This window comes from Bubalus bubalis, chromosome 6, assembly GCF_019923935.1.
Source record: "Bubalus bubalis isolate 160015118507 breed Murrah chromosome 6, NDDB_SH_1, whole genome shotgun sequence".
NCBI classification, from domain to species: domain Eukaryota; kingdom Metazoa; phylum Chordata; class Mammalia; order Artiodactyla; family Bovidae; genus Bubalus; species Bubalus bubalis.
The window spans coordinates 29646394-29660015 of NC_059162.1; the positions used below are offsets into that span (position 1 = coordinate 29646394).

The window sequence follows — 13622 nt, forward strand, 5'->3', positions numbered from 1 at the left end:
GCGCCAGGAGGTGAGAGGTTGGGGGAAGGGCACCCAAAGGTCGGGATCTAGGCTGCGCTCGGAGCTCACTGGGAGAGGGTGATTGGCAGCTGCTCTACGCGGTCCCTCTGGAGGAGGCGGGACTTCCGCAGAGAGCTTGATTGGGCCTCAAGGTGACGGTAACCGCGTGGAGGCGCAAGAAAGGCTGGAACTGGAGAGGGAGGGGTTCACGGACAGTTGGCTGCCGGGCTGGAAATCAAGCCGAGGACCTAGAGGTTGGGGAGAGCTCTGTGGGCGGGGCGAACCAGCCTGCAGGTCCCGGGATAGAATCACAGAGCCTCGGGTGGGCCTCTCCCGGAAGCGAGAGGGTTGAAGTTGAGTATGCTAGGTCCTGGTTGCGGGCCTTAGGGAAGACAAGGCTGGGGCAGAGATCGCGCCTGTTGTCCCTTCACTGACTGACATTTCCTTTACCCAGGTCCCCACATCAGGGCTAGAAGGAGCCCGAGTTCCCTAGGGATCTGTGGAAACTGCCCCGTGACTGTTGGAGAAGATGCCGTATCTTGGCTCCGAGGACGTGGTGAAGGAGCTGAAGAAGGCTCTGTGTAATCCTCACATTCAGGCTGATAGGCTGCGCTATCGGAGTGTCATCCAGCGAGTGATTAGGTATCACCTAACGCCCTAATTCCCCCATTGCCATCCCCAGCAGGCCTCTCTCCCCATGGCTGCGCAGAAAGAGTTAATGAACTTTCATACATGGCAGTTGTACGGTTTGGCCTTTCTGCTGCTCTGGAATGACATCTAAGTCTCCCTTGTGGGGCATATTTTGCTTCTTTTACTCAGCTGGGTGGTTTCATCCATATCTTGAACTTGTACTGCTGATCTATATCTAGTACAGACGTCCTTTTTTTATCCTCAGACTCACACATCCTATTGCTTGCTTGGCATTTCTGCCTGGATAGGTCTTCAAAGACATGCAAAATAGCACCTGCATTCTTCCCTCCACCTTCCCAGACCTGCTCTTCAGCTTGTATTGTGTTGATAATGTCACCACCCAGCTGACCAAGTGTGGGAGTCAGTCTTGATGACACCTGATCTTCACTGCTCAAGTCAGGTGGTATGGATTTATGGTTCTAAATATCCATCCTCTTTTTTAAAAATTGGCACTGCTGTTCTGGTTTCTTTATAAAAAAGAATTGCAGTAGTTTAAGAGTAGGTCACGGCTTCCCTGCTGACTCAGTGGTAAAGAATCCACTGCCAATGCAAGAGACTCCAGTTCCATACCTGGGTCAGGAAGATCCCCTGGAGAAGGAAATGGCAACCGACTCCAGGATCCTTTCCTGGGAAATCCCATGGACAGAGGAGCCTGGCAGGCTACAGTCCATGGGGTTGCAAAAAGAGTCGGATATGTCTTAGCAACTAAACTACAACAAAGTATCAGGTCATCTTGAGTGACTAAAACAACAGCAGAGTATTAGGTCATCTTGCTCCCATTTCAGTTAGAATGATTTTCCAATATATGAATTTGACAATATATCTCTTGCCTGTAGCAAACTTTGTATCACAAACTTTAGCACGCACAGAAGTTTTTAAGAATGCTTTTTACAATTTTAATGCTTTTTAAGAAAATGTAAAAATTTCATTTAATCCAGTAATTCTGATTTCAGTAGGTGGGATGGAGCCCAGGAATCTGCATTTTGAACAGACATCCCCTCAAATTCCTATAGAATAAAGTCCAAATTTCTTACCATAACATCCAAGGAACACCCTGTTAACTACCTTCAGACTGTCAAAAGAATATACCATTCTTGCTCATGTCCACAGTGTGTATCATTACCTATCTACTACACTTGTCTGGAGCTCCTGCTAATTTGGCTCAAGTATTACTTCTTGGCAGTGTTAGATACCCACTGTACCTTATCTGTTATTTCTGTTGTAATACTTATCAGTCATTCTGTAATTAGAGGTGTCCTTGTCTGCCTGCTTGGTAGATTTGAGTTCCTTCAGATCCGAGAACATGCCTTCCTCAGATTATGTCCCCAGAACATATCCCTGGAATGTAAAAGCTGAATGCCATTGCAATGTATCAATGCTAGGAATTCTGTAAGTGTTTGTTGAATGAATAGAAGAACGTTTATTGCTGGCCGTGTTAAGTTTTTATGTGATATGATAGAAAAGGTAGACCTGTTTGCTTCCCTCTAAAAGGTCACAATCTAGTTAACTATCCAGGACACATATAAGTAAAAGGCTTTCTGTGGGTTGGTGGTGGTGGGTTGGGGATTATAAATTTTACTTTTCCCTGCTGTGTGTGTTGGTTTCAGGCACATGACTCAAGGGGTGGACATGTCTGGTGTTTTCATGGAAATGGTGAAAGCTAGTGCCACTGTAGATATTGTTCAGAAGAAGTTAGTTTATCTCTACATGTGTACCTACGCTCCTCTGAAACCAGATCTAGCTCTCCTGGCCATCAATACACTGTGCAAAGACTGTTCAGACCCCAACCCGATGGTACGAGGGCTGGCATTAAGGAGCATGTGTAGCCTCAGGTGAGCACTCTCTTCCCTTCCTGCATCCCAGTGGCTGAAGAGTTCATGTGGTCACAGGCAGATTTTTAATGATGACAATTTATTTGAGCTTCTTAATACTGGGGAAAACATGGTTGTAACTGGAACTCAGGTTGTCAGCCATTACTTTGGTTTAAAAAACTACATAGATGATTTTATTAAGGGATTTTTTTCTACCTTACTCTCAGTGAGATGGTTAAAGATTTCTAAATGTGTGTGTATTTTAACTTGCCTTTGCAGCATTATTCCACATTGAAAAGTCAAGTGATGCTTTTTAAGTTTGGCAGCAGCTTTCTTGAGTTTGTTGAGAAGAGTCTGACCAATGCATATTCAAACATCTACTAAACCCTCTGTTAAGTGAATAGGGGCTAAATTATGTCAACACTAGTACTTTAGGATCTGGCTGACTCCAGAATGTGTTGCTTAGGATGCCTGGTGTGCAGGAGTATATCCAACAGCCAATTCTCAATGGTCTGCGGGATAAGGCTTCGTATGTCAGGAGGGTAGCAGTCCTTGGCTGTGCCAAGATGCATAATCTTCATGGAGACTCTGAAGTGGGTAAGTTTCAATGTAATCTATCATCCTCAGTATTTATTTGTGCTTCCATTATATGACTTTGTAAAACACTATGTCGTTTTGGTAGAAAATAATAATGTGGTTCTACTGGATGTCCCTTTTTTAAAATTTCATTTTATTTCTTAAATTTATTTTTATTTGGAGGATAATTGCTTTACATGTTGTGTTGGTTTCTGCCATAGAACAACATGAATCATCCAGAAATATACATATATCCTCTCCCTCTTGAACTTCCCTTCCACCCTAGGTGTCTCTTTTAAGTAGGATGCAAGGCTTAGTATTTTCTGAGATTAAAGAAGTCCTTTCTTTGGGGTTCAGGTGAAATTCTTTGCATCAACTACTTAGGATAGTCTGGAAATGGCGATTTTTAGCCTTGTACGTTGTTACTGCCTTTGTTACTTTTGTGTAATAGCAGAGAAGTTCAGTTTTGTCTGCCTGAAACTATTATTCTGGCTCTATCCCCATGACTCTGAAGCTTCTGTTTATATGAGATCTTTGTTCTTTTGTAGATGGTGCCCTGGTAAATGAATTATATAGTTTGCTGCGCGACCAGGATCCAATTGTGGTTGTGAACTGCCTGAGGTCTCTAGAGGAAATTCTGAAACAGGAAGGAGGTGTTGTGATCAATAAGCCCATCGCCCACCATCTCTTAAATCGGTTTGGATGCCTCTGTTCTCTTTTTATCATGATCAGATCTGCATCTCTGCATCATAGTGGGATCTTGTTGATGTATTGAATGAAGGAGAGGTTCTTGAACAACTTCTGTAGAGCAGTAAAAAAAAGCTAACTGTAACCATTAACTACCTCATGTTTCATTGTAAGTTTTGTGTTTTTTGGTCTTAGTTTCTTTTGATAATATAGAGAGATGGCAGAAAGATCCTTCGGGGATAGGTTCTGTCCCTGTAGTCATTATGTCCCCCAAACTAAGCCATTCACACATACTATCTTACAGTGTAGAGTCTGGGTCTAGGGTATAGCAATCATGTCTTTGGCCCTAGATGAGTATGCATTTGTACTGTGAACTCATCTTGTTATTTAAAGACTTTGTATAAACTTTAAGTAATATATAAAAAGAATAATGCAGTTATGGTACAACCTATTTTTAAGAATTCCCCCCTTATTGTGATGAGCAGATGACTAGTGACAGAGCAGTCGCATGGAGGTGGTCCTATTTTTGTTGCTAACATAGCCCATTTGTTTTCTTTTTTGGATAGAATGTCAAAACTGGACCAGTGGGGCCAGGCTGAAGTCTTGAACTTTCTGCTCCGTTACCAACCCCGAAGTGAGGAGGAGCTGTTTGACATTCTCAATCTCTTGGACAGTTTTCTCAAGAGCAGCAGCCCAGGCGTGGTGATGGGAGCAACCAAACTCTTTCTGATCTTGGCCAAAAAATTCCCCCACGTACAGACGGACGTGCTCATGCAAGTCAAGGGCCCTCTGCTGGCTGCCTGTTCTTCAGAGAGCCGAGAGCTCTGCTTTGCTGCCCTCTGCCATGTGCGCCAGATCCTGCACAGCTTGCCGGGTCACTTCAGCAGCCACTACAAGAAGTTTTTCTGCTCCTATTCGGAGCCGCACTACATCAAGCTCCAGAAGGTGGAGGTGCTGTGTGAGCTGGTGAACGACGAGAATGTGCAGCAGGTGCTGGAGGAGCTTCGGGGGTACTGCACCGACGTGTCCGCCGACTTTGCGCAGGCCGCCATCCTCGCCATTGGTAGGTGTCTGCTGCTTTTCCTTCATGAGAGCCTACACCAAACAGCTAGAGAGCTGGGGAACCACAGGGAGCAAAAGGGAATGAGTCTTGCTTCAAGGGAAAGTATCTAGCACCAAAAAATTGGGTCAGTGACTACAAATAAGTGGAGGAGGAAGGCTCTTTTGGTCAACACCAGTGTTGCCATGTCTTTCTAGGATATAGACTACAGGTGATTCAAACTATCACATGATTAATTCACTGATTTTAAAAAACATTTGTTTATTTTGGGTTGCACTGGGTCTTAGTTGCTGCTCTGAGGCTTTCTCTAGTTGAGGAGAGTGGGGACTACTCTGTTGTGGTACACAGGCTTCTCATTGTGTGGCTTCTCTTTTTGTGGAGCATGGACTCTAGGTGCACCGGCTTCCCTAGCTGTAGCTCTTGGGCTCTGGTGCGCTGGCTGGGTAGTTGAGGCTCCTGGGCTTAGCTGCCCCACGGCAAGTGGGATCTTCCTGGAACAGGGATCGAACCCATGTCCCCCTGTATCGGCAGGCGGATTCCCGTCCACTGTTGGACCATCCGGGAAATCCAACACAATTTATATTGCCTTTTGTTGTACCTTACCGAAAATGCTTTTCTGTATATCATCTTCCCACAGTCTTGTGAGACAGCCAAGAAAAGTGGACAAGTGGTTATTAACTTGGTTTTCAAGATGAAGCAACTCGGGCACAAAAAGGTTCTTAAATTGCCCAAAGTTTATATAGTTCCTGAACTGGGACTGAAACCCAGCTTTCCTGACTCAAAGTCCTGTGTCAATTCAACAATCATTTATTGAGCTTCTACTCTGGGCTACTCCGTATTATGCTGAGTAGACCAACATGGAGTAAAACCTAAGGCCTACAGACCTTTTCACACTACCGTGTCTGGAATTTAAAGAGCTAGAGTGAGCCACAGCATGAAAGCAGCTGGGGAGCTCAGTTTTGGAGCACTTCAAGGGAAGGAGGAGAAGGAACTCTCCTATGTAGAATAAAGTATGGCTATTTTTAGGGGCAGAGAAGAGGAAACAAAGAGGGAAGTAGAAATCCTGCCATCCGGAGGCTGCGGTCAAGTGTCCCAGCAGGAATACTCCTGTGTATGTGTGCTGCAACAAACTGGCTGCCACATAAATACTCTGAAAGTTTTCAGCCTGTTCAACGGGGAATTCATTTTTACCTAAGTTCTCTTAAATTCTTATTTCATCAAGCAAGGTGTGATTTTTTTTTTTTAGGTGTTTCCTGTCCTCTTTGTTTTTGGTTGGTAGGAAATTGTTTTAGAATGAGGTGGTAATATTTGATTTAACACTTTTTCTGCTTTCCTTCCTCTGTAGGTGGCATCGCTAGGACCTACACGGATCAGTGTGTGCAGATTCTAACAGAGCTGCTGGGGCTTCGACAAGAGCACATTACCACGGGTAATAGCTACCATTCTAGGATTTTTTTTGTGTGTTTCGGAGGGGAACCAATTTCCTGGCCTGTGATGGTTTCTCAGAACATGTTTGTTGCTGAGTATGAGAGGTTTAAGTTTTTCTTTACGTCATTGTCTGTTGCCATCAGAGGAGCACATAGACTTAATGGCAGGGAGTCCTCAGGTTGCCGTGAGTCTTCGAGGCTGTTGTACAACTAGTGAAGGGAGCTAGGGTGACCTTGGAGAAGGCGTGGCACCCACTCCAGCACTCTTGCCTGGAACATCCCATGGACGGGGGAGCCTGGTAGGCTGCAGTCCATGGGGTCGCTAAGGGTCGGGCATGACTGAGCGACTTTACTTTCACTTTTCACTTTCATGCATTGGAGAAGGCAATGGCAACCCACTCCAGTGTTCTTGCCTGGAGAATCCCAGGGACAGAGGAGCCTAGTGGGCTGCCGTCTATGGGGTCGCACAGAGTCGGACACGACTGAAGTGACTTAGCAGCAGCAGCAGGATGACCTTGCTTGTCATTTCCCCACCTTTGTCCCTCTTTTTGCTTTACAACAGCAGCTGTAAGCAGTGGCTGCCAGGCCTGGGACTAGAATGACGCAAACAAGGTGCCAAGGATACAGACATTTAAAGAGGGGCTCACTATTATATAGACCACGGATAAACAACAGGGTCCTACTGTGCAGCACAGGGGTCTGTATGCAGTGTCCTGTGATGAGCCAGAACGGAGGCCTTCCCTGGTGGCCTAGTGTTTAAGAACCCACCTGCCAATGCAGGGGACACGGGTTCAGTCCCTGGTGTGAGAAGATTCCACATGCAGCGGGGCAGCTAAGCCAGTGCGTCACAGCTACTGAAACCCGTGCGCCTAGAGCTATGCCCTGCAACAAGAAAAGCCACAGCAATGAGAAGCCTATGCACAGCAACGGGAGAGTAGCCCCCACTTACCGCAACTAGAAAAAAGCCTGCACAGCAACGAAGACCCAGCACAGCTAAAACAAAAAGCCTTACGAGAAAAGAATATGTATATATGTGTATATGTAACGTATATAGAGAGTCACTGAGTCTCAGGTTCATGCAGGGGCTACCTCTGTGTGTCCTCTTGTGTTTTACAACCCGGCACCTTGCTCGCTTCACCATAGCCCCAGCCCGAGCGTCTCCATTTATACTTCAGAGCATCATTCAACAGCAGCACTTCCCCACATTTGTATATGGCTTTCCAGTTTACCAAGTGCCTTTACATACAGTAATTCTTGGATCCTCATGGCAATCAGAGAAGAGCAACATTCATTTAAGAAATCGTTGCCCATGCCAGACATTTCTCAGGTGATCACTGACCACCCCCTCCCACACCCATTTTGCAGACATTCCCACAGCCCGACTGGGTGACTTTTCTTAAGGTTCCTTCCCACACGGAGGCTCTAACCTGTGCTCTTGTGTCCTGAGCTGTGCTGCAGTGGTGGTGCAGGCTTTCCGAGACCTGGCGTGGCTGTGTCCTCAGTGCACGGAAGCTGTGTGTCGGGCCCTGCCCGGCTGTGAGGAGAACATCCAAGACAGTGAGGTAGGCCACGATTCCCCTTTACTTCCGGATAAAGGGGCGGTGCTTGGGACCTGCTGTGAAATGGAATCGAATTATTCTTTCTATCCAGTGTCTGAAGTGGGAATTCTTCGAATCTGTTGCCACCTCAGATTCTCTTTTGGGTGTAGGCGGGATATAAATTATGAAAACATTAGGATTTAACTATGGTTTCCTTACAAATATTTTGATACCGTTATTCTCATGTAACATATTCATTATTTTGAGTGAGAGATTTAGACCATAGGGTTTTCAGCTGGCATGAAAAGCAGAGTCATTTGTGGACTTTCTACTTATGTTTAGGCTTCATCCCAGATCTACTCAGATATTCAGAAGTGGGAACCCCCGGACACATAGTTTCAAGAAGCCTCGCAGGCGATTCTGATGTGCACTCTAGGTTAATCACTTTAATAGAGTAACTTAGGGAAATCTTCCAGTAACTTCCACTGAAGCATGAAACCCCAAATTGGGGCCAAAGCCCCAAAATCTTTATTGCTTAAACAACATAGGCGTGAGAGTCATAAGTCTCCTTTTTTGTGGTAGAATTTTGTTCCTGTTTTTTGTAGAGAGTTTAGTAGAGGGTAGATCAATAAATGCAAGTTGAAGCAAATAAAATATACTTTTTCTGCTAACTCTAGGGGGAAAGCAAAACCTGCTGCTGTCTGCCGTCTGCTCTCGCCTGGGTTTTGGACAGCCAAATGTTAAGCATCTGTTCTTACTCCCTAATTCCCTAGGGGAAGCAGGCACTTATCTGGTTACTCGGTGTCCATGGGAAGAGAATCCCCAATGCTCCTTATGTGTTGGAAGACTTCATAGAGAATGTGAAGTCAGAGACGTTCCCAGCTGTCAAAATGGAGCTGCTCACAGCTGTGCTGCGCCTCTTCTTCTCTCGCCCGGCCGAATGCCAGGACATGCTAGGCCGCTTGTTACACTACTGCATAGGTAGGCTCTTCAGAGGAAATGGTACTTGCTGTGGCCAGTTGTGTATACTTCCTGGTGGCTCAGATGATAAAGAACCTGCCTGCAATGCAGGAAACCCAGGATTGATCCCTGGGTTGGAAAGATCCCCCAGAGAAGGGGGAGAATGGCAACTCACTCCAGTATTCTTGCCTGGAGAATTCCATGGACAGAGGAGCCTCATGGACTACAGTCCATGTGATCACAAAGAGTCAGACACAACTGAACGACTAACACTTTCACAGTGGGTCGTAGAGGTTCTCACAGCTTTCATTGTTTGATGAGCCGTGTCTGGGACCCAAGGAGAAAATGTCAACATTTTCTAGGGTTTCCTCCCTCCTATTCTGGTGGGCACAGGAATAGAAAGAATGTTTTTATTTTTAATTAACTCAATCTGTTATCTTACCTCAGAGGAAGAAAAGGACATGGCAGTACGAGATCGAGGTCTCTTCTATTATCGCCTCCTCTTAGCTGGCATCAGTGAAGCAAAGCAGATCCTGTGTAGCCCTAAATCTGACCCTTCCCTCAGACTTTTGGAGGATCAGGCAGAAAGACCTGTGAACAGCTGGGCCTTGGACTTCAACACTCTGGTGCCAGTATACGGCAAAGCCCGCTGGGCAACCATATCTAAATGCCAGGGAGTAGAACATCATGGCCCAGAGCTTCCTAACACTGCAGCCTTTCCCACATCAGGTAAAAATCATTCTTATTTTCTATCTTGTCATGAAAAATCTTTATAGTAGAGAGTAAAGTACCCCAGCTAAACTTCAGATTGTTGCTTGAATTTTGTCTTTGTGAACAAGAAAATTTGCCATTGGTTATTTAAGCCATTTCTCCAAAGATAAAAATCACATTGTGTACTTTTGGAAATCTAGATTTAAAAATGTAGTTTCAGCAGACTGAGAGCGTCTCTTAAATAAGCTTTCTGACTCTTGTAGGTCCCCTGATTCCTGAAGAGAACAAGGAGAGGGTTCAGGAACTCCCTGATTCCGGAGCCCTCATGCTCATCCCCAATCACCAGCTTCCTGCTGAGTGTTTTGAGAAAACTTGGCTGAGCCTCAAAGTTGCTCATCAGCAGGTGTTCCCGTGGCAGGGAGCAGTCCATCCTGACACCCTGCAGATGGCGCTGCAAGTCGTGAACATCCAGACCATCGCAATGAGCCGGGCTGGGATTCAGCCATGGAAAGCCTACCTCAGTGCTCAGGACGACACTGGCTGTCTGTTCCTAACAGAACTGCTGCTGGAGCCTGCAAATTTGCAAATGCAGATCTCAGTGAAACAAAGCGAGGCGCGGACAGAGACACTGAAGAGTTTTATTTCTGTTTTAGAAACTGTGATTGGAACGATTGGAGACATAAAATCATAATGGCTTCTTGTCTGTCCTGAGTGAGATGAATAGCTGTCAGAGTTCCTTAGTTTTTCTTATTATCACTGCTTGTAAGTCCAGATAATATCAAATGCAAAGGAGAAGGGGAATTTGGGAGTGAGGATTCTTCCATTTTTGTCCAAAGAACATTGACATGTTCCTGTCATACCTATAGGTTAATGATCCCACGTTTCCAAGTGATGTTGTAAAGGTTAATGTTGTTGGGGAGAGAGTGAGGGTAGTATTTGTATTCTTTTCTAATTAGTTTAAGGGATTATTTTACTAATTAAAGATGTCTGATGTGTCTGGAAACGGACAGGGACATCAGTTTGTAAAGGTCATCTTTTCTTCCCTGGATTACTACAGTAAATTCCTTACTGTTAATAATATTTCTGCTGCTGCTGCTGCTAAGTCGCTTCAGTCGTGTCTGACTCTGTGCGACCCCAGAGATGGCAGCCCACCAGGCTCCCCCGTCCCTGGGATTCTCCAGGCAAGAACACTGGAGTGGCTTGCCATTTCCTTCTCCAGTGCATGAAAGTGAAAAGTGAAAGTGAAGTCGCTCAGTCTTGTCCGACTCTTAGCGACCCCATGGACTGCAGCCTACCAGGCTCCTCCGTCCATGGGATTTTCCAGGCAAGAGTACTGGAGTGGGGTGCCATTGCCTTCTCCATAATATTTCTAATCATGCTTTTTAGGCCAGAGTTCAAAGCCCTAGCATGGTCTCCAAAGTTCGTCCTCTGTGCCGTGTCTCAATGCTCACCAAAATACCCCGTGTTCTGGCAAAAGCAAAGCACTTGCAGTTCCCTGAATATACTCAGCTCTCTCTTATCTCTGTGCTTTTATTTCTTGCCTAGATTATTTCCTCACCCTCATATCTTTTTAAGTAACACTTAGTCTATCTTTTGGTGTTCAGTTCAGGTATGAGCTCTTTTAGGATGTTTTCTGTGACCCTCGCTGCCTTCCTTAGGGGTTTCATTCAAGCTGTGAAAGCAGTCAGTGCATATGTCTCACAGTACTATTGGGGTGGCGCTAAAGGACCCACCTCCCAATGCAGGAGATGTAAGAGACGTGAGTTCGAACCCTGGTTTGGGAAGATCCCCTGGAAGAAAACCCATTCCAGTATTCTTGCCTGGAGAATCCCATGGACAGAGGAACCTGGTAAACTACAGTCCATAGGGTCGCAAAGAGCCGGACTGAAGGGACTTAGCACAGCACAGCAGTACTATTGTAATTGTTTTCTTGTCACTCTTTCTCATGTTTAATTTTCTTCATAACTGACCACATTTTATACATGGTGACAACTTATGGCCAAAACAGATGTAATAAACTGATGGTAAAGTAAAAATAACCAGAGAACCCAGCATAGGAAAAATAAAAATACCTGTTAAGACCAGCTGGGTTAGGGATGGGAAAGTATACAAATGTCCAGGCTGAAAGGGCCTACATAGTTGATACAGTTGAGGTTGTATTTAGCTTTGTAAGTGATTTGCATGCTAAGTAGCTTCAGTCATGTCTGACTCTTTGTGACCTGGTGGACTGTAGCCCTCCAGGCTCCTCTGTCTGTGGGGATTCTCCAAGAAGGAATACTGGAGTGGGTTGCCAAGCCCTTCTCCAGGGGATCTTCCCGACTCAGGGGTCGAACCTGCGTCTCGTGTGTGTCCTGCATTGGCAGGCGGGTCTTTACCGCTCGCGCCGCCTGGAAGCAGCCAGAATAAAGAGGAATGCTTGTGCACGTGTCACCAGAGAGAAATAAATATTTCAATTCTAATTTCTAAAAGAAATGTACATGTAGTTTTACACGGATGGCACTGAATGGTATGTAGAATACTCGTGTGGCAAGTTAGTAAAGTGTTTCACATGACTTTCCTGTGGTGTTCGTCAATCTGAACAGAGAGCATAATTTTAGTATGAAGCTTAGTGAGGGCATTCTTCAAGGACTAAAGATACTATGACCCAAATATCATCCAGCTTAACTCAAGGATTTCTACCTGGATCCATAGATGGACTGCATATCCTTCAAATAATGCTTTGCCTATGATTTCTCTCAGCTAAGCTTTTAATAGGAGTAGAAAACAGATAGTGATGAATTTTCTGGCAAGGACCTGGATTTAGTCAGTTGTCTGTCTCTGCCAGACAGTTTTTAGGGACAGTGATTATCTTTCTTTCCTTCTGTCTACAGTGCCTATGAGATAGTGGTTACTCAATAAATAGTATTGAATGAATGGCCGTAAGTTTTGAATAATTAGATTCTGATAGTATTTGTAAACTTGTGTTTGAAGTGTGTTTTGTTATATTGCGTCGACCATATAGAAGATAATAGATGGAATTCCATCTCGGCTAGGGTTTCTCAGAAGTGGTGCTACTGACATTTGGGGCCATATAATTCTTTGCTGTAGGGGGTTTATCTGTGCTGCTGCTGCTAAGTCGCTTCAGTCGTGTCCGACTCTGTGTGACCCCGTAGACGGCAGCCCACCAGGCTCCCCCAACCCTGGGATTCTCCAGGCAAGAACACTGCAGTGGGTTGCCATTTCTTTCTCCAATTTATCTGTGCACTGTAGGATAATCATCAGAATCTCTGATCTATACCATTAGATGCCCGCAAACCCCCGTTGTGGCAACTAAAAATATCTTCAGATGTTGCCAGGTTACCATGGAAGTGAAAAATCACCCACAGTTGAAAAAGACAGATCTGGATCCTGGATCCCCAGGGACTGGAAGGAGGAGGATCACAACAGCTTCAGAATCACTTTCCATATTTTCACTTTTCAGTTAAACTGAATGTTTAATTAGGTACTAAAACAAAGTCGAAGTGTTAAGTACTGCCAGTTTTAAGTGTTGGAAGGAAATAGGATGTAAGTGGTAGAAATTGAGTAAATTGATTGACTTCTTAAAAAATTAAGGGTTATCACTGAAATGTTGAACCAAAGAAAATTAGGCACAGCTCAGAATTGAAAGTTAACTACACTGATCCTAACTATAGGAGCTTTTAGAATATTAAGCCCTACTTGGTTGCTTTCCTGTAAAGTGAGAAGCATAGCAGAATATGAAACTGTTGCCATTGAAAACATCACCCTGTTGGCAGAATGCAAAGAGGAACTTAAACTTTTGATAAAGATGAAAGAGGAGAGTGAAGAAACTGGCTTAAAAGTCAACATTCAGAAAACTAAGATCATGGCATCTGGTCCCATCACTTCAGGGCAAATAGATGGAGAAACAATGGAAATAGTGACAGACTTTATTTTCTTGGGCTCCAAAATCACTGTAGACAGTGACTGCAGCCATGAAATTAAAAGATGCTTGTCCATTGGGAGAAGAGCTATGACAACCTAGAAAGCAGACACCACTTTGTTGACAAAGGCCCGTATAGTCAAAGTTATCGTTTTTCCAGTAGTCACGTACAGATGTGAGAGTTGGACCATAAAGAAGGCCAGTACCAAAGGACTGATGCTTTTGAACTGGGGTGTTGGAGAA

The 13622-nt window shown here is 44.8% G+C and overlaps 1 protein-coding gene and 1 long non-coding RNA gene across 9 annotated transcripts in view; one reads left to right on the forward strand and one right to left on the reverse strand.

The window, feature by feature from the left end:
* Positions 1 to 22: 22 nt before the first annotated feature.
* Positions 23 to 10492, forward strand: AP4B1 (adaptor related protein complex 4 subunit beta 1). 7 transcript variants are annotated; one of them, XM_006064822.3, is made up of 11 exons: positions 23 to 152; positions 455 to 642; positions 2298 to 2522; positions 2968 to 3098; positions 3626 to 3773; positions 4331 to 4827; positions 6170 to 6253; positions 7710 to 7813; positions 8563 to 8770; positions 9197 to 9478; positions 9724 to 10492. In XM_006064822.3, the coding sequence occupies exons 2-11, from the start codon at positions 530 to 532 to the stop codon at positions 10149 to 10151; spliced, it is 2220 nt and encodes a 739-aa protein (XP_006064884.1). In that variant the 5' UTR covers positions 23 to 152; positions 455 to 529; the 3' UTR covers positions 10152 to 10492. The 7 variants fall into 7 exon arrangements, with proteins under 7 accessions (XP_006064884.1, XP_006064882.1, XP_025145232.1 ...); XM_006064820.3 differs by having other exon boundaries at positions 112 to 254; XM_025289447.2 differs by lacking the exon at positions 23 to 152 and adding an exon at positions 217 to 354.
* Positions 4746 to 13622, reverse strand: part of LOC123334014 — a 96172-nt gene continuing 87295 nt past the window's right edge. For both annotated transcript variants that reach the window (XR_006551726.1, XR_006551725.1), the window contains 2 exons: positions 7679 to 7866; positions 4746 to 4880 (listed from right to left, as the gene is read on the reverse strand). This is a non-coding gene — a long non-coding RNA (uncharacterized LOC123334014). The remainder of the gene's footprint in view (positions 4881 to 7678; positions 7867 to 13622) is intronic.